Source organism: Callorhinchus milii, unplaced genomic scaffold (genome assembly GCF_018977255.1).
Source record: "Callorhinchus milii isolate IMCB2004 unplaced genomic scaffold, IMCB_Cmil_1.0 Scaffold1, whole genome shotgun sequence".
In the NCBI taxonomy this organism is placed as follows: domain Eukaryota; kingdom Metazoa; phylum Chordata; class Chondrichthyes; order Chimaeriformes; family Callorhinchidae; genus Callorhinchus; species Callorhinchus milii.
The window spans coordinates 64,959,148-64,973,402 of record NW_024704742.1 but is presented as its reverse complement, the minus strand read 5'-3'; the positions used below and the strand labels follow the sequence as shown (position 1 = coordinate 64,973,402).

Sequence of the window (14,255 nt, the reverse complement as noted above, 5' to 3'; positions counted from 1 at the left end):
GTTTCTATTGTAAATGTTTATTGATTTGTGCTGTAATAACACATGGAATGAGGTGGATAGTCAAGCCTGCTTTGTGCACAACCTGTTCAAAAAAAACATATATCCTGCTTTGGACTCTTCCCGCTCACCCACCCATTCACTGACACAGCCTTGCTCTGTTCTGACATTCTGTTTTCCCTTATGGTAATCTAGCAAAAACAATTCACAATATTGATGAACTTCCATATATACCCACTATTTAACCTCTTTCCCACCCCCCCCCCCCCCACACACACCAGGTTTTCCTACACTGAGTAATAAAAGCCTATTTCCTTTCTTTTTGACCGGGTCTTTGGTCACCTTCCTCCCCCTCCCCCCGGTCTCGGGATCCGTTACTGTAAAGCGCTCTGAGACGCCGTCCGGCGTTGAGGGTGCTATATAAATCCAAGTTGTTGTTGTTGTTATTTCATTAATATAAGCCTAGTTCACACCGCTTGCACTTCACCTCCACAAACGGTTTCTCCTCTAGCCCTGGACCATCTTGTGCGGCGTTCCTCAGGGCTGTGTCCTTGGTCCCCTCCTCCTCAATATCTATATGCTCCCTCTCGGTGACATCATCTGCAGAGATGGGGTCAATTTCCACATGTATGCGGATGACACCCAACTCTAACTCTCTGCCTCCACCCTGGACTCCAGGACTACTGCTGTCCTGACAGAATATCTGTCAGACATCAAGTCCCGGATGAGAGCTCACTTTCTTCAGTTGAACGTCAACAAGACCGAGGCTCTCCTGATTGGCTCCTGTCAGCGCCTCCACACCTCAGGCACTGACAGCATCACCATCCACCTGCCCTGCCCTGCCCGGGAATCGAACCCGCGTCCTCTTGCTTGTGAAGCGAGTGCATTAACCAATACCCTACAGTACTCCACAACAGCAACAACAACAACTTGCATTTATTTAACGCAACGGTGGCTGCCCACCTCTCCTCCCCATGCGTGTGCTGTGAACTCTGCACTGGACAGTTCGTTGAGATTAACTACCAAAAACAAATTTACATTTTGGATTGAAAAACACTGTCTCTCAATCTCCCTCTACAGAGCAATGAATGAAGTCAGTGGTGGCCAACCTTTATGGTCGGCCAACAAAATAAATTTTCTTGACTGAATATTTTTTGATTTATGCCCTAAATCAAGAAATATTCATTCAAGAAAAAACTGAAGGCACACTACCAATCAAACACGGACTTAACCCAGGCTCATGTGAATGTTCGGGGTGGGGGAGGGGGGAAGGGCGATTCTTGACAGCCCCTAAGCCACTTCCGGCCCTTGGGCCACAGGTTGAATTAAGTAATTCAAAATCCCATGATGCTTGAGGCTAAAGCAAGTCCTACTTCAAACGATCATGACGCCATGAGACGGAGAATCAAAGCGATCGGCTCTCAGTGTAGAAAATAACAACAACAACTTGTATTTATATAGCGCCCCTCACAAAGGGTAGGGCCGCAGAGCGTTTAAACACTGCTGGCTCTGGGAGCTACCATTATTCAGGAGAGAGGAATTTCACAATACATTTCAGCAACGTCAATAAGAAGCGGGATGTGTTTAGGAATATCGCAATTTTGACCTTGTGTGTTGTAATTGGGGGTTTGAAGGCGGCAGGAAAGGAAAGCAAGGTAAAGAGATTTTGCAAATTGGTTCCAGAGGGAAGCAACATAGCACCTGAAGACTCAGCTACCAGTGATGGGACAGTGGGATGACTTTCTGTGTTAAAAATAATGGTGTCTGGAAAAGCTCACTCAAGTCTAGGAATAATTCCTGCTCTCTGTTCTCAAGTCACCTTTTAGGACCCTGATGTCCTCTTCTGCTGCCTTGGCGTATCTGAGAGGCAGTTGATCTGGTTAATGATTTCCTTTAGTAGCTTCCTCAGCATTCGGGAGGAGGGAGAAGTGAGGAAGAGAACAGTTGACGGAAATGTACATGTTAGCTAACAGATCAATAAGTTTCTCATTGGCTTTTTACTTCCATCGTTGGTTGCCAAAATGTTTTGGCTTTATCCTCGTCACCTGATTTAATGGATTATGTAATATTCCCACATTGAGACCCTGAACTCAGTTTAGGCTGTTGCTCCAGTGGTGGAGCTCTGCATTGTCGGAGGTACCATCCTGTGGATGAGACATTAAACCGAGATTCCATCTGTCTTTGAGGAGGACGTAACAGATCCCACAACTCAAAGAAATTAGTTTCTCCCATTATTTTGGTCAACAGTCCCCCAGATAAAATTTTACTCACAAAATATACAGTCAATTCACTTTACATTGTATTCTGTGAAGTGCTTGGGATGCATTTCAACGACGTTAGCAGGGTTGGACATCGAGTGATAGGTGGGAGGGGGCTACAACAACAACTGCAACAACTTGCATTTATATAGTACCCCTCACACACGCTAGAGTCCCATAGCACTTATTATTTTGGTGACATTACATCATTAGGTTAACGATTGCTTCATCACTCCCGTGTTCTATTTCCATATCTATTATTATACAGTGGGTGTCATTTCCAATAATGTTTTGAGACCGTGATATCTATTGAAAGCTTCAGAAAGTTTTTAAAATGGTAGGTTTATAAAACAAAAAGGAAGTACGATAATCAGAACAGAGGGTTTCTCTTGGTGATGGCTTTTAGTGGCTCAGTTGGTGGTATTCTAACCTCTAGCTCAAACAATTGGTGGTTCAAGACTTTTCAAGGAAGAAGATAGAGTTGCACTGCGTTACCAGAGGTGCTGCCCTTCAGATGAGCTCTTGCTTGCTTGTTTTCAGATGGACCCTAAAGAAATATTATAATAATTTGGTCACTCAATCCACGACTGTTTGTAGGACAATTGGCTACCGTGTTTCGCCCACAAAATATACAGTCAATTCACTTTACAATATATTCTGTGAAGCACTTTGAGACATTTGAACGAAGTGAGAAAGTATTATATGAAATCAAGTATTATTATCATCCCAAAACTTTATTTAAAATAACAAAAAAAAGGAACTTTTGCTCAGTGTCTTGACCGTTTGGATGTTGTCAGATACCAGCCTTGTAATAATGAAGACCCACAAAGTTGTAGAAAATGTTTCAGTGGCCTCTCGTTCCACTCAACTGCCTTCTCTTTAGAAGTGCTATGAGTATTAACCCCTGTACTCTCAAAAGATAAATTATTAAATAAATTCAATAAATAAATTAATTCAACCTACATTATTGAAATCTGTGAAGAGCAATTTAGAAAATTAACAGGGGGAGAATCTGTCTTTTAGCAAAGAGCATTTGGCAAAAGTAAGGATGAGGAAGAATCTTGAAAGAAGCATTTGTTTGTGTGTGTGTGTAGCAGTCGGATGGAGAGAGTACAGGCTCAGCTGTGATGCCTTCTACAGTTGTAGGTTGTAGGCTACAGTTGTAGGTTGAATCACTGCCAAGGCTTATTTTACACGTGAATAATGGCCACTTGGACAGGGTACAGGAGATAAACCAGCACTTGTAGAACCATACCTCAGCAAGAGGAGGCCGGACCAGGAGCAGAGAGCAATGAGCCAGTAAATATATCTAAGTGGGGGTGTTAGAAAATCCAAATAAGAGACACTCGCTCGAATGGATTATATTGGTTCTTTAATACTCAAAATCCCAATGGGTTTTTAACACTCGGTTAATTGCCCGCAGGCACGGCCATCGTCCCAACTATCTACTAGTTACGGTCGTACCAGACTCATAAACACGTCAACTGCTGAGTGTATTAATTTAGAGTATCCTGCCGACTACGCCAAACCTGTTAGAAAATAAAACCAGCCATAATCCGTTTGCAACCAGATATCAGACTGTTTTATTATTATTCGTTCGTTATTCCCCAATATCCCGATGGGTCAGAAAGGCCGGTACATTCAACAGATCGTATAACAGAACAATACCAACGTAGATATCTCGAGTTCAACACTGTGTCTTTACAGCACACAAGCTTGATTCTTCATGCTTTCAGTCTTCTTGCTTACAGCTTTCAATCTTCCATCTGATATCCTCAGTCTTAGTGTTTCTAGCTCTCAGTCTTCCATCTCCCGTACCCTTGTCTCCGCGACCCGGGACGGCCCCATCTCCCGTACCCTTGTCTCCGCGACCCGGGACGGCCCCATCTCCCGTACCCTTGTCTCCGCGACCCGGGACGGCCCCGTTCACAAAGTTAATGGAACTCTTATACCGATGTTCGTCCAATCATGGTGCGGACATTAGACCACCTGCCGAAATCATGCTGGGTTCACGTGAACACCTCATGGGGTGTACGTGCCTCAGCACACACACACATTGTCCTTAAGACCCCTGTTATCTGATCTAATTGTCTAAGATAGCGGATTGATCAGTTTATGGCTGTATCTGGTGCTCATTATTTTGTGGTGTGGGATCATTAGTAGATTCCTTTTAAGTGACTGGTTATTTCTTATCAGTATCCCGGGATGGTACCAAGGTACTCTAGTTTAAGCAATTTGCTCATTAGTTGCTATTCTTGAGGGTTGCCTTCTGTCGCTTGGCAGGCCCTGTCAGAATCTAGCGACTTATTGCTAAGTCGAGATCCTGTGTCGACCGGTACCTTGGACCATTACCTTTGTAGGCTTGTTGTTGTTACTTACTGATAGGAGGTGACCCTCTGCCCTTTTCCAAAGCTGTCCTGTTATTCTTTCAAAAACAGAGAAAACCAGATGTGTCCTATCCCATGACTGTCAGTCCAGTTGCCCCCCACACTTAACTTAAAATTTAACCCATTCACAACATCTATTATGATTCTAGCAGTATACAAAAAGTGTATATTCTAACAGGGGTATTTCAGCTGTGTCACTATCAGGAACACTGATTCAAGCACAGTCCTGAGGCCAACAATGAGTAAAACCCCTGCTTGCAGTTTCTTCCTTGTTTTGGACCGATTGATTGAAAGTGAGAATGAATAGGCTGCTGTATTACAACATCTAATTCCCATTGCGTGCAGTGTGAGAGAAGGAGAACAGGCTATCAAGGGTGCAAACAAAAACCTGGCAAACATTACTTGTGCGGCAGACTCATGCAGGATAAGATCTTCATTGTGAGTAGGATCAAGAACTATGTGAATTACAGTATTCATTATTGACTGAGGGGTGGGGGCGGGGAGAGAGAAAGAGACTTGTGAATAACAGAGACATTGATTTGCCTGAGACGGGAGGAATTTAGATTCAAAATAGATGATGACAGGTGTTAATGGGTTGATTGTAAAACCCATTCATTGTGGGTAGAATATCACCAACAGTAAACAGGACTCTGTAAAGTACATTCCACATGATCTTGCTAATAGTGTATAGGAGCTACAACGTACATCAACTGTACAGGGTATCCACAAAGTCCTGTTACCCCCATTACAAAACAGTGATATGAGACTACGGAGGAGCTGAAACAAGCGTCAGAGCTATATTTCTCTCTGTCACTTCATCCATGTTACAGGAGATGTCACACCGAACAGGATGACGGATTATTATCTGCCATGAAAATGATGGGGCTCACATACACCGATCCTCTGGATGTCTAAATACAGTTAAACAGTTGTACTGAATACAATTAAGTATTTTAAAATTATTATCGTCATTCATCCACATGTTTCAGTTGTTGGTCAGTGACGGTGTAAAAAAATGGGGATAACAGGACTTTGTGGTCACCCTGTACAGGCTCAGTTGGCAACACTCTAGCCTCCGAGTCAGACGGTTATGGGTTCAAGCTTCCACATCGAAATTTTGAACTATTCATCTTAGTTGACCCTCTACTCAAGCACAGCACTGCAGAGATGGCATTTTTCAGATGACCCATGACCTCGGGATGCTGTACCCCCATTCAGATCGGGTGATAAAGATCCCATGCACTACAGTGTTTAAAAATAGAAGGAAATTTCTCCCCAGTGTCCTGGTTAAAAATCCACCAGATAAAACTGATCATTCACTTTGTGGTTGTTGTGGGTCATTGCTGTGTGCAAAATCTTCTGTCATGTTCTTCTACAAAACACAAAGTTACTATACGTTACAGTGTGACATGAAAGGCGCTATGTAAGTGCATTTTGTTGCTGTGAAGCGTTTTGAGACAGCTTGACCACGTGAAAAGACACTACAGTATATCAAATGCACGGCTTGTTATCGGTGATGGTTAAAGTATGAAATCATCATTTTTAGACAAGGATGTCAAAATTGCAATCTAATGGAAGTGTATGATTGGTCTGACTCATGTGCAGTGTTGTGTTTGTGTGAGCATGTGTACATACATGTGTGTTTTGAAGGCAGAGACAGAGGCTGCCAACAGCAATAACCTGCATCTTTATAGCACTTTTTTTTAAAGGGTTTTGAAGGCAGACCAAGAAGTGCCAAAGCAAGGGGATTTGGGGGAGAAAAACCCAGAGAGCCGAGTGGCTGAATTGTTAGCACTTTTAAGGCATCAATGTTTCTTTGAGAGACTGCCTCTGTCAGGTAGTGAGGGGGCTGTGTATCCAGTCACTTTTGTTTAATAATAATAATAATCCTTGCATTTGATATAGCGCTTTTCACGTCGGGAGGACGTCCCAAAGTGCTTCACAGAACACACTGTAAAGTGAATTGACTGTATATTTGTGGGCAAACGCGGCAGCCAATTGCGCACAGCAATGTCCCACAAACAGTCGTAGATTGAAAATGACCAATTTATTATTGTTTTTTGTTTTGGAGGGATTATTATTAGGCGTGTGGAGTGAGGAAACTTGCCCAAGGTTTCGTGCTGCCTGGAATTGAACTCAGGTCTCTCGCTTGCAAAGCGAGTGCTCTAACCACTGAGCTACAGGACTCCACAATGGTTTATGGTTTTGTAAAAGAACACAGGATAGAACGTGAGCCAAGGTATGTATAATACAGCTCCCATGCCCAGCACACCTGTGCTTATCTTTGACCCTCGGTACTCAGGCACACTGGTTTGGTGAGTCTGAGGGAGAGACCAGGGAGGTTGAGGAGTTTAGATCCGCAGGAGTGAAGACATTGACGGGAGCCAAAGAGTATGGCTTCCATCGTGTCTATATTCAGCTGCAGTTTGCACTCACCCAGGCCCTAATGTCTGCCAGACAAGCAGATAGAACAGCAACAGGCCTGGAGTTGATGCTGGAGGAGACCAAGTAGATTTGTGTGTCATCCCCATGCATGTGGAAGTTTACCCAGTGTTTACTCCATAACTAACAAGGCAAAGTGGTTTCAAAGGTACTGCATGTAAAGAGGTGTAAATTATGACCTAGGTGTGATGTATTCCTTATCAGTAAAATAGTTGGCAATCTCTGTTAATTTATAACATCAATGAATGTTATCAGTGGAGTCTTAGAGCTAAGAGGTTAGAGCACTCATCTCGCAAGCAATCGTACTTGGGTTTGATTCCCGGGCAGGGTGAAACCTCGGGCAAGTTTCCTTACTCCACACGCCTCTGTTACATGCAACAAGTCTGAGTTAGCCAAGTGGAGGGGTGAGCTCAGAGAGATGGGTAGGTCCTACTGCATGAAGGGATTTATAAGTGAGAGTGAGAGCCTTGAAATCGATCCTTAGGTTGCCAGCAGAGCCTGGTGAGAACTAGGGTGATGGATGTGTGTTATTTGATGTGTGTGAGGTTTCAGGTGGCAGAGTTTTGAATAAGTTGTAGTTTCTGGATGGTGGAGCTGGGGAGAAAAATGAGGAGTGCATTTGAGAAGCCCAGGCAGGAGGTAACAAAGGTTTGATGGATATGGGTTTGGTGGCATTTGGCGGTAAAATCGAGTTTGGGAAAGCAAGAAAAAACGATGTGAGACAGAAAAAGTGAGGATCTAACCTGACACGAAGGTTGCACAATGGTTCAGTGAGTTTGAATGACCAGCCAGGTAGGTTGGATGTCAGAGCTTGTGGGAGTCAATGGGTTAATAGGCAACGAAGCTAGATGTATCAGCCCTTATTATCTTCCTTAAAGTGAAGTGAGAATAAGGAAGTGAGGGACTTTGACTTGAGGCACTTGGAGTTACAATACATGAATTTTGCAGTGCTAAGAAATGGAACCCACTTCCACGAACACCACGGTTGTAAGTGTTAATTGTTCTTGTTATGATTAATGTTTTTGGATTTTTTTTGTGTATGTTACATGTTATAATAATAATAATAATAATCCTTGCATTTGATATAGCGCTTTTCACGTCGGGAGGACGTCCCAAAGCGCTTCACAGAACACACTGTAAAGTGAATTGACTGTATATTTGTGGGTGAACGCGGCAGCCAATTGCGCACAGAAATGTCCCACAAACAGTCGTAGATTGAAAATGACCAATTTATTATTGTTTTTGGATTTGGAGGGATTATTATTAGGCTCTGTGTGGAGTAAGGAAACTTGCCCAAGGTTTCGCCCTCTGCCTGGAATTGAACTCAGGTCTCTCGCTTGCAAAGCGATTGCTCTAACCACTGAGCTACAGGACTCCACATGTTCATGAGTATGTAGAGCATTATGCTGAAATCTGTTTCTCTCGCTTGTTTGTTTGCATTTGTTGTCTTCTGTCGTATGTATATATATCTGTGTTGCTCTGTCTGTCTCTCCTGTTAGCTGTTTATAATAAAACTCTTTGCATTTGTTATAGTGCCTTATCACATCATTCAGACGTCTCAAAGCGCTTTACAGATATATTGTAAAGTGAATTCACTGTGTATTTTGTGGGTGAAACATGTGAGAGTGAGAGACCTGAGTTCAATTCCAGGCAGAGGGCAAAACCTTGGGCAAGTTTTCTTTCTCCACACAGAGCCTAATAATAATCCCTCCAAAAAACAAAAACAATAATAAATTGGTCATTTTCAATCTACGACTGTTTGTGGGACATTGCTGTGCGCAATTGGCTGCCGCGTTTGCCCACAAATATACAGTCAATTCACTTTACAGTGTGTTCTGTGAAGCACTTTGGGACGTCCTCCCGACGTGAAAAGCGCTATATCAAATGCAAGGATTATTATTATTATTATAGCAGCCAATTGCGCACAGCAGTGTCCCACAAACAGTCGTGGAATGAATGTCCAAATGTGTGTGTGTGTGTCTTTGTTCCCCTCCTGACTCCCTTGTGTTCTTTCCCTAAACTGATTGCCTCAATCTCTCTCTCTTCCTGCCCCCCACCCCTCCACCATCTGTCTCTGTCTTCCTCCCTGACTGTCAATTCCTTGGTTTCCTTCAGTCTGTCTCACACTCTGTTCCTCTCTTGTTTTGGCTGGTACGCCAGTGTAGTTTGGCCAGGTGGGGTGGGGGAACCCTGCATTATCAGAAGTGTCAACTATCAATTGATATGTCAAACCGAGGTTCCATCTGTCTGTCCAGGTAGATGTAAAAGATCTCAGGCCACTATCAAAAGGAGAAAATACTTTTTTCCCTGGTAAACAATTGCCCAGATAAATCAGTCGTTTGCTTTATTGGTTGATTGTGAGATCCTTGCTATGTGCGAATGCTACGAAATGCACTTGACGGAAGTTACCTAAGAAGCAGAAGTTAGGTTTGGATACTCTTCAGAATAGTGATGGATTTCCGCAAGTATCAGACACTCGGCCTGACAAAAAAAAAGCAGAAGCTACCTGAGATGTTTCGATGTGACAAGATGCTGTATCAAATGCAAGGATTATTATTTCACTTATTTCTGTACTGCAGTGAATATAGATTCGATAAAGTACTTCAGAGCACACTTCCAGATCGACCCTGATGCATTATTGTCGTGAAAATTAGAATCTGATTTTTTTCCCTGTATTTAGTGATTTTGTAAAATGCTGGTAACCCCCTGAGCAATATCTCAACAGTATTTTTTACTATATTTTGAGCAGTGACTAGAAACTTATGTAAAAATAATGTCCTGTTTCCCAGGCTTTGCTGCTATTATCCTGCTGTTGAGAGGTGCTATATAAATGCAATTTGTTGTTGTTGTGGAGGAACAGCTGGCCTTCACTGGCCTCTGATTTTTTTTCCCCTTGGTCCCTCCCTCCTTCCCTCCCTCCCTCCCTCCAGGCTTGTCTGGTAGACACCTACGCTCCTTCGCTCGCTCTCTCCCTCCCTCCCACCCTCAATCCCTCGCTCACTCCCTCCCTCCCTCATTCCCTCATTCCCTCCCGCACTCCGAATGGCCTAGCTGAGGAAGACTTTGCTTCCACAGAGCTACCTTATTGCATGTTCTCCATCTTGGTTGTTTTCCCAAGAGAATGTTTCGTTATAAATGCTTCCTATTGTAACTGAGCAAAACTTACTGAATATTCATCCATTGCACTATTGAACGCTGAGCCCCTGGACCTGCATCAGCAATGCAGCAGCTATCCTGTTCTTTCACCACCTTGAAGTCAACTTAGATGTGTCCAGAGGCTGATGCCCTGCTCCCCACACCCCCATTTTGTCCTCCACTCCCCCCCTCCCTCCCGTTGCCATTGTTCTGAATGGGAACATCTGTGAAGTCAGGTATTTGATAATAAAAAGAATAATAAAATACATTAGAAAAGTACATTTGTATAGTGCCTTTCACATCAGGAGGACATCCCAGGACATCAATAATCCTTGCATTTGATATAGTACCTTAGCACATCATTGAGATGTCCCAAAAGGCTTCAGAATATACAGTAAAGTGAATTGACTGTATATTTTGTGGGTAAAACTATTTTTATATATTTTATATATTTTATTTTGATTGCGGCAGACAGCTATAGGCTCCTATTAAACAGAAAGATGCTGGTATCCCACAAACTGCAAATCCAATGCTGCAGACCTGGCTTCATGGAAATTACCATTGAGACACTGGTCAGGCAGGTCTGCTTCACGTACATCAGGGTGCATTTGTGGTGTTAAGTATCAAACAAAGTGTTGTAAGATGAACCCACTATTTTGATGTCCAGTCTCAAAGTTCTCTTCCAAGAGGGAGTCCGAGGATTAACTTTGTCACAATTTTATTTTAGAGTTGTGTTTATTTCTCGTGTGAAAAAACTGTTGCGCTTCCAAAGCTGTTCAGTGTGAAGTGTGAAGATTTTTCTATTGGCGAATGCAATGTTTAGAGCAGTCAAAACATCTATCTGTTGCTTTTTGTTTTGTCCAGGAACTGAATGAGGCTCCTGATCCTTCAGTAGCTGCCTCTACTGACAGGTACGTGCACTCGTGTTGAATTCTGCCAGTCTTATCCTATTGTGAGGCAGTGTTTCTGATTTAGCAAAGCTAGCGTATGGAGAGTATATTCTTATTCATTGGGGTCTCTATATACAGTATATCATTTGTGACATGACATATGTTTGCGACTGCCAGGATCATGGAAGCCAGGGAGTCATCAATCAATAAAAGCACTTGACAGAATGTACTGTAAAGTGAATTGACCGTATATTTTTGTGGGCAAAACGGGGCTGCCAATAGCACACAGCAGCGTTCCACAAAGAGTCATGAAGTCAGTGACAGATTGTAGTACCAATCTCACCTCACCCTCTGCGAAAAGAGATTGCTCCTAAAGTAAAAGCTTCAAGTCTTTGTGGTAGTGGCTCAAAGCTCTCATTTTTTTCTACCTCTATGTCTTCGTGATAACCTTTGCCTGTTGAAGAGGTAATAATTATCCATGTAAAGCAGACCAGGAAATAAAACTGCTGGGGACTGAGCACCAAACCCACACTTCTGATGGAAAAGGTCCAAAGTTGAAACATTGTTGACATTGTTGTCTCAGGTATAAATCAGTCCTGTGTTGCGCAAGTTTCTATTGCAACTGAACTGAAATGAAGCCAAATATCAATGCCCATGAGGATGTTTTGTTTGTGACCTTCTGTAATGACATGAATAACTTGTCACTCAGGTTCTAAGAGCTGATAACTTACTTGCAAAGGAATAGGCGCAAAAGGTGGTCACTGCATTGGTACTGGAGTGTTTGTGAGCTGCCTCAGGTGAAATGGTTGGATGCAATGTGTCGCAGCATCTTCTTTTAGGCCAACTTTCTCCCCCCACCCCCATCACTACCCCCGACCTGCAATCCTTGGCTCCCCCTGGGATCAGTTTCCTGATTCCTCTGTTTACCAAGCAGTATGTGGAGTCCTGTAGCTCAGTGGTTAGAGCACTCGCTTTGCAAGTGAGAGACCTGAGTTCAATTCCAGGCAGAGGGCGAAACCTTGGGCAAGTTTCCTTACTCCATACGCCTAATAATAATCCCTCCAAAACCCAAAACAATAATAAAAATTGGTCATTTTCAATCTACGGCTGTTTGTGGGACATTGCTGTGCGCAATTGGCTGCCGCATTCGCCCACAAATATACAGTCAATTCACTTTACAGTGTGTTCTGTGAAGCGCTTTGGGACGCCTCCCGACGTGAAAAGTGCTATATCAAATGCAAGGATTATTATTATTACTATTAAGTAGGAACCCAGGTGTTAGTCGATTGGCAGATCACTTTCCCGGGGTAATAATCCCTCCAAAAAAAAGTGTGGTCACTCAATCCACGACTGTTTGTGGGACACTGCTGTGCATAATTGGCTGCCGCATTTCGCCCACAAAATACGCAGTCAAATTCACTTTACAGTATATCCCGTGAAGCGCTTTGAGACGTCTCAACGTCGGGATAATGTGCTACATCAAAGGCAAGGATTATTATTATTATAGGCTTCCAGTCAGCTGTGTGAAGCACTTTGAGACGTTCCCTTGGTGTGGAAAACGTTATATAAATGTAAATTCTTGTTGCGGTACTTGGATTCACATGAGAGAGCAGTGGGAGCGAAGAACATGCACTGAAGCATACGTAACACAAGATTGTATCTGGAAAAAGACTTGTTTGCAGATCAAAGAAGGCTTTGGTAGCTGGGGGAAGGCTAGCAAAGTCCAAAGATATTTCTTGGTTTGCAAATTGACTGAGAGAGGAGGTATCTGTTTATCATTAGTAGAAGTTTGTATCAATTTCCTTCTTCCGCCAGCCTGGTGTTTCACATAATCAGAATCCGGTCGCCATGCTTAAGAGTAACTGAACCATCGATGAGGAAGTTCACCTCTGTCACAAGAGAACGGAAATTAATATCACCATGTCTTAAGCAACCCTCACAAAATGTTCTTTTATAATAATAATAACAAATAACAACAATGCATTACTTTTTTTCATCTTATCAAAGAACTGGCACTGACACGATGGGACGAATGGCCTCCTTCTGTGCTGTATAATTCTATGATTCTATGATTTCTGTAGTGCCTTTCATGTCGGGATTAGTCCCAAGGTTCTGGACAGTCAGGGATTTGATCCTGAACAGGGGATTCGGATCAGGAGGGGTGGAGGGAGGGTAGGAGGGTGGCCCGGTCGAAGATAAGGGTCGTGAGGCGTGCATTAAAGGAGGTAAGGGTGGGAGGGAGTCGTAGGGACTGCAGGATGGAGGTCCAAACAGTGGGGCCAGAGAGGCTGAAGGCCCGATCATCGATGGTAGGGCAGGCCGGGCGGGGAATGTGGAGCAGGCCATCTCCTGCTGCGTGGAGGGAACGGACAGGATGGTATGGCGTTAGCAGGTCACAGAGACACGAAAGAGCAAGACCGTGGAGGGCCTTGATGCTGAGCACGAGCATTTTGAACTCTTTCCTCTGGGGAGTGGAGCTGGGTGGGGGTGGGGGTGATGGAATCACACAGCTTGGTGCAGGAAACAGCACGAGCTGCAGAGTTCTGGATGATCACTGCCAGTGGACAAGGAAACGTTGATGATGTCTGGGAGTAGAGGGGCAAGCGGGTGAAGCAGGGAGATAAGGCGAGGGGTAGGGATGGGGTTGAGGGAGCAGGTGGTGGGTTTCATATGGGTCATAATGGTGATGAGAGAGGAGGGGGAGACAAGGTCAAAGGTATGGAGGGAGGGATGAGTAGGGGCCAGAATGTGAGGGGGAGATGGGGAGGGGATGGCAGTTGGAAGGGCAGAGGCAGCTGAGCGGATCTCCTCAATTTTAGTCTTGAGGAAGTCCAGCATTATTATATAATAATATAATAATAATCCTTTCATTTGATGTAGCACCTTATCACATCGTTGAGACGTCTCAAAGCGCTTCACAGAATATACTGTAAAGTGAATTGACCGTACATTTTGTGGGCGTAACGGGGCAGCCAATTGCGCACAGCCGTGATCCACAAACTGGATTAAGTGACCAAATTATCATTATTATTTTTTTTTGAAGGGAATATTATCCCCAGAAAGCAAGCCGCCAATAGACTAACAACCAGGTTCCTACTTATTGCTAGGTAAACATAGGTGTAGGGAGTAAGGAAACCTGCCTAAGA

At 43.6% G+C, this 14,255-nt stretch overlaps 1 protein-coding gene across 2 annotated transcripts in view; it reads left to right on the top strand.

The window, feature by feature from the left end:
• Nucleotides 1–14,255, top strand: part of sh3bp2 (SH3-domain binding protein 2) — a 63,888-nt gene that overhangs the window by 8,865 nt on the left and 40,768 nt on the right. The window contains exons 1-2 of one of the 2 annotated variants that reach the window (XM_007905253.2): nt 7,991–8,071; nt 11,084–11,130. In XM_007905253.2, the coding sequence (XP_007903444.1) occupies nt 8,042–8,071; nt 11,084–11,130 (77 nt within the window). In that variant the 5' untranslated portion in view covers nt 7,991–8,041. Of the gene's footprint in view, nt 1–7,990; nt 8,072–11,083; nt 11,131–14,255 lie in introns of those variants that run through there. The other variant, XM_007905254.2, reaches the window with a different exon arrangement.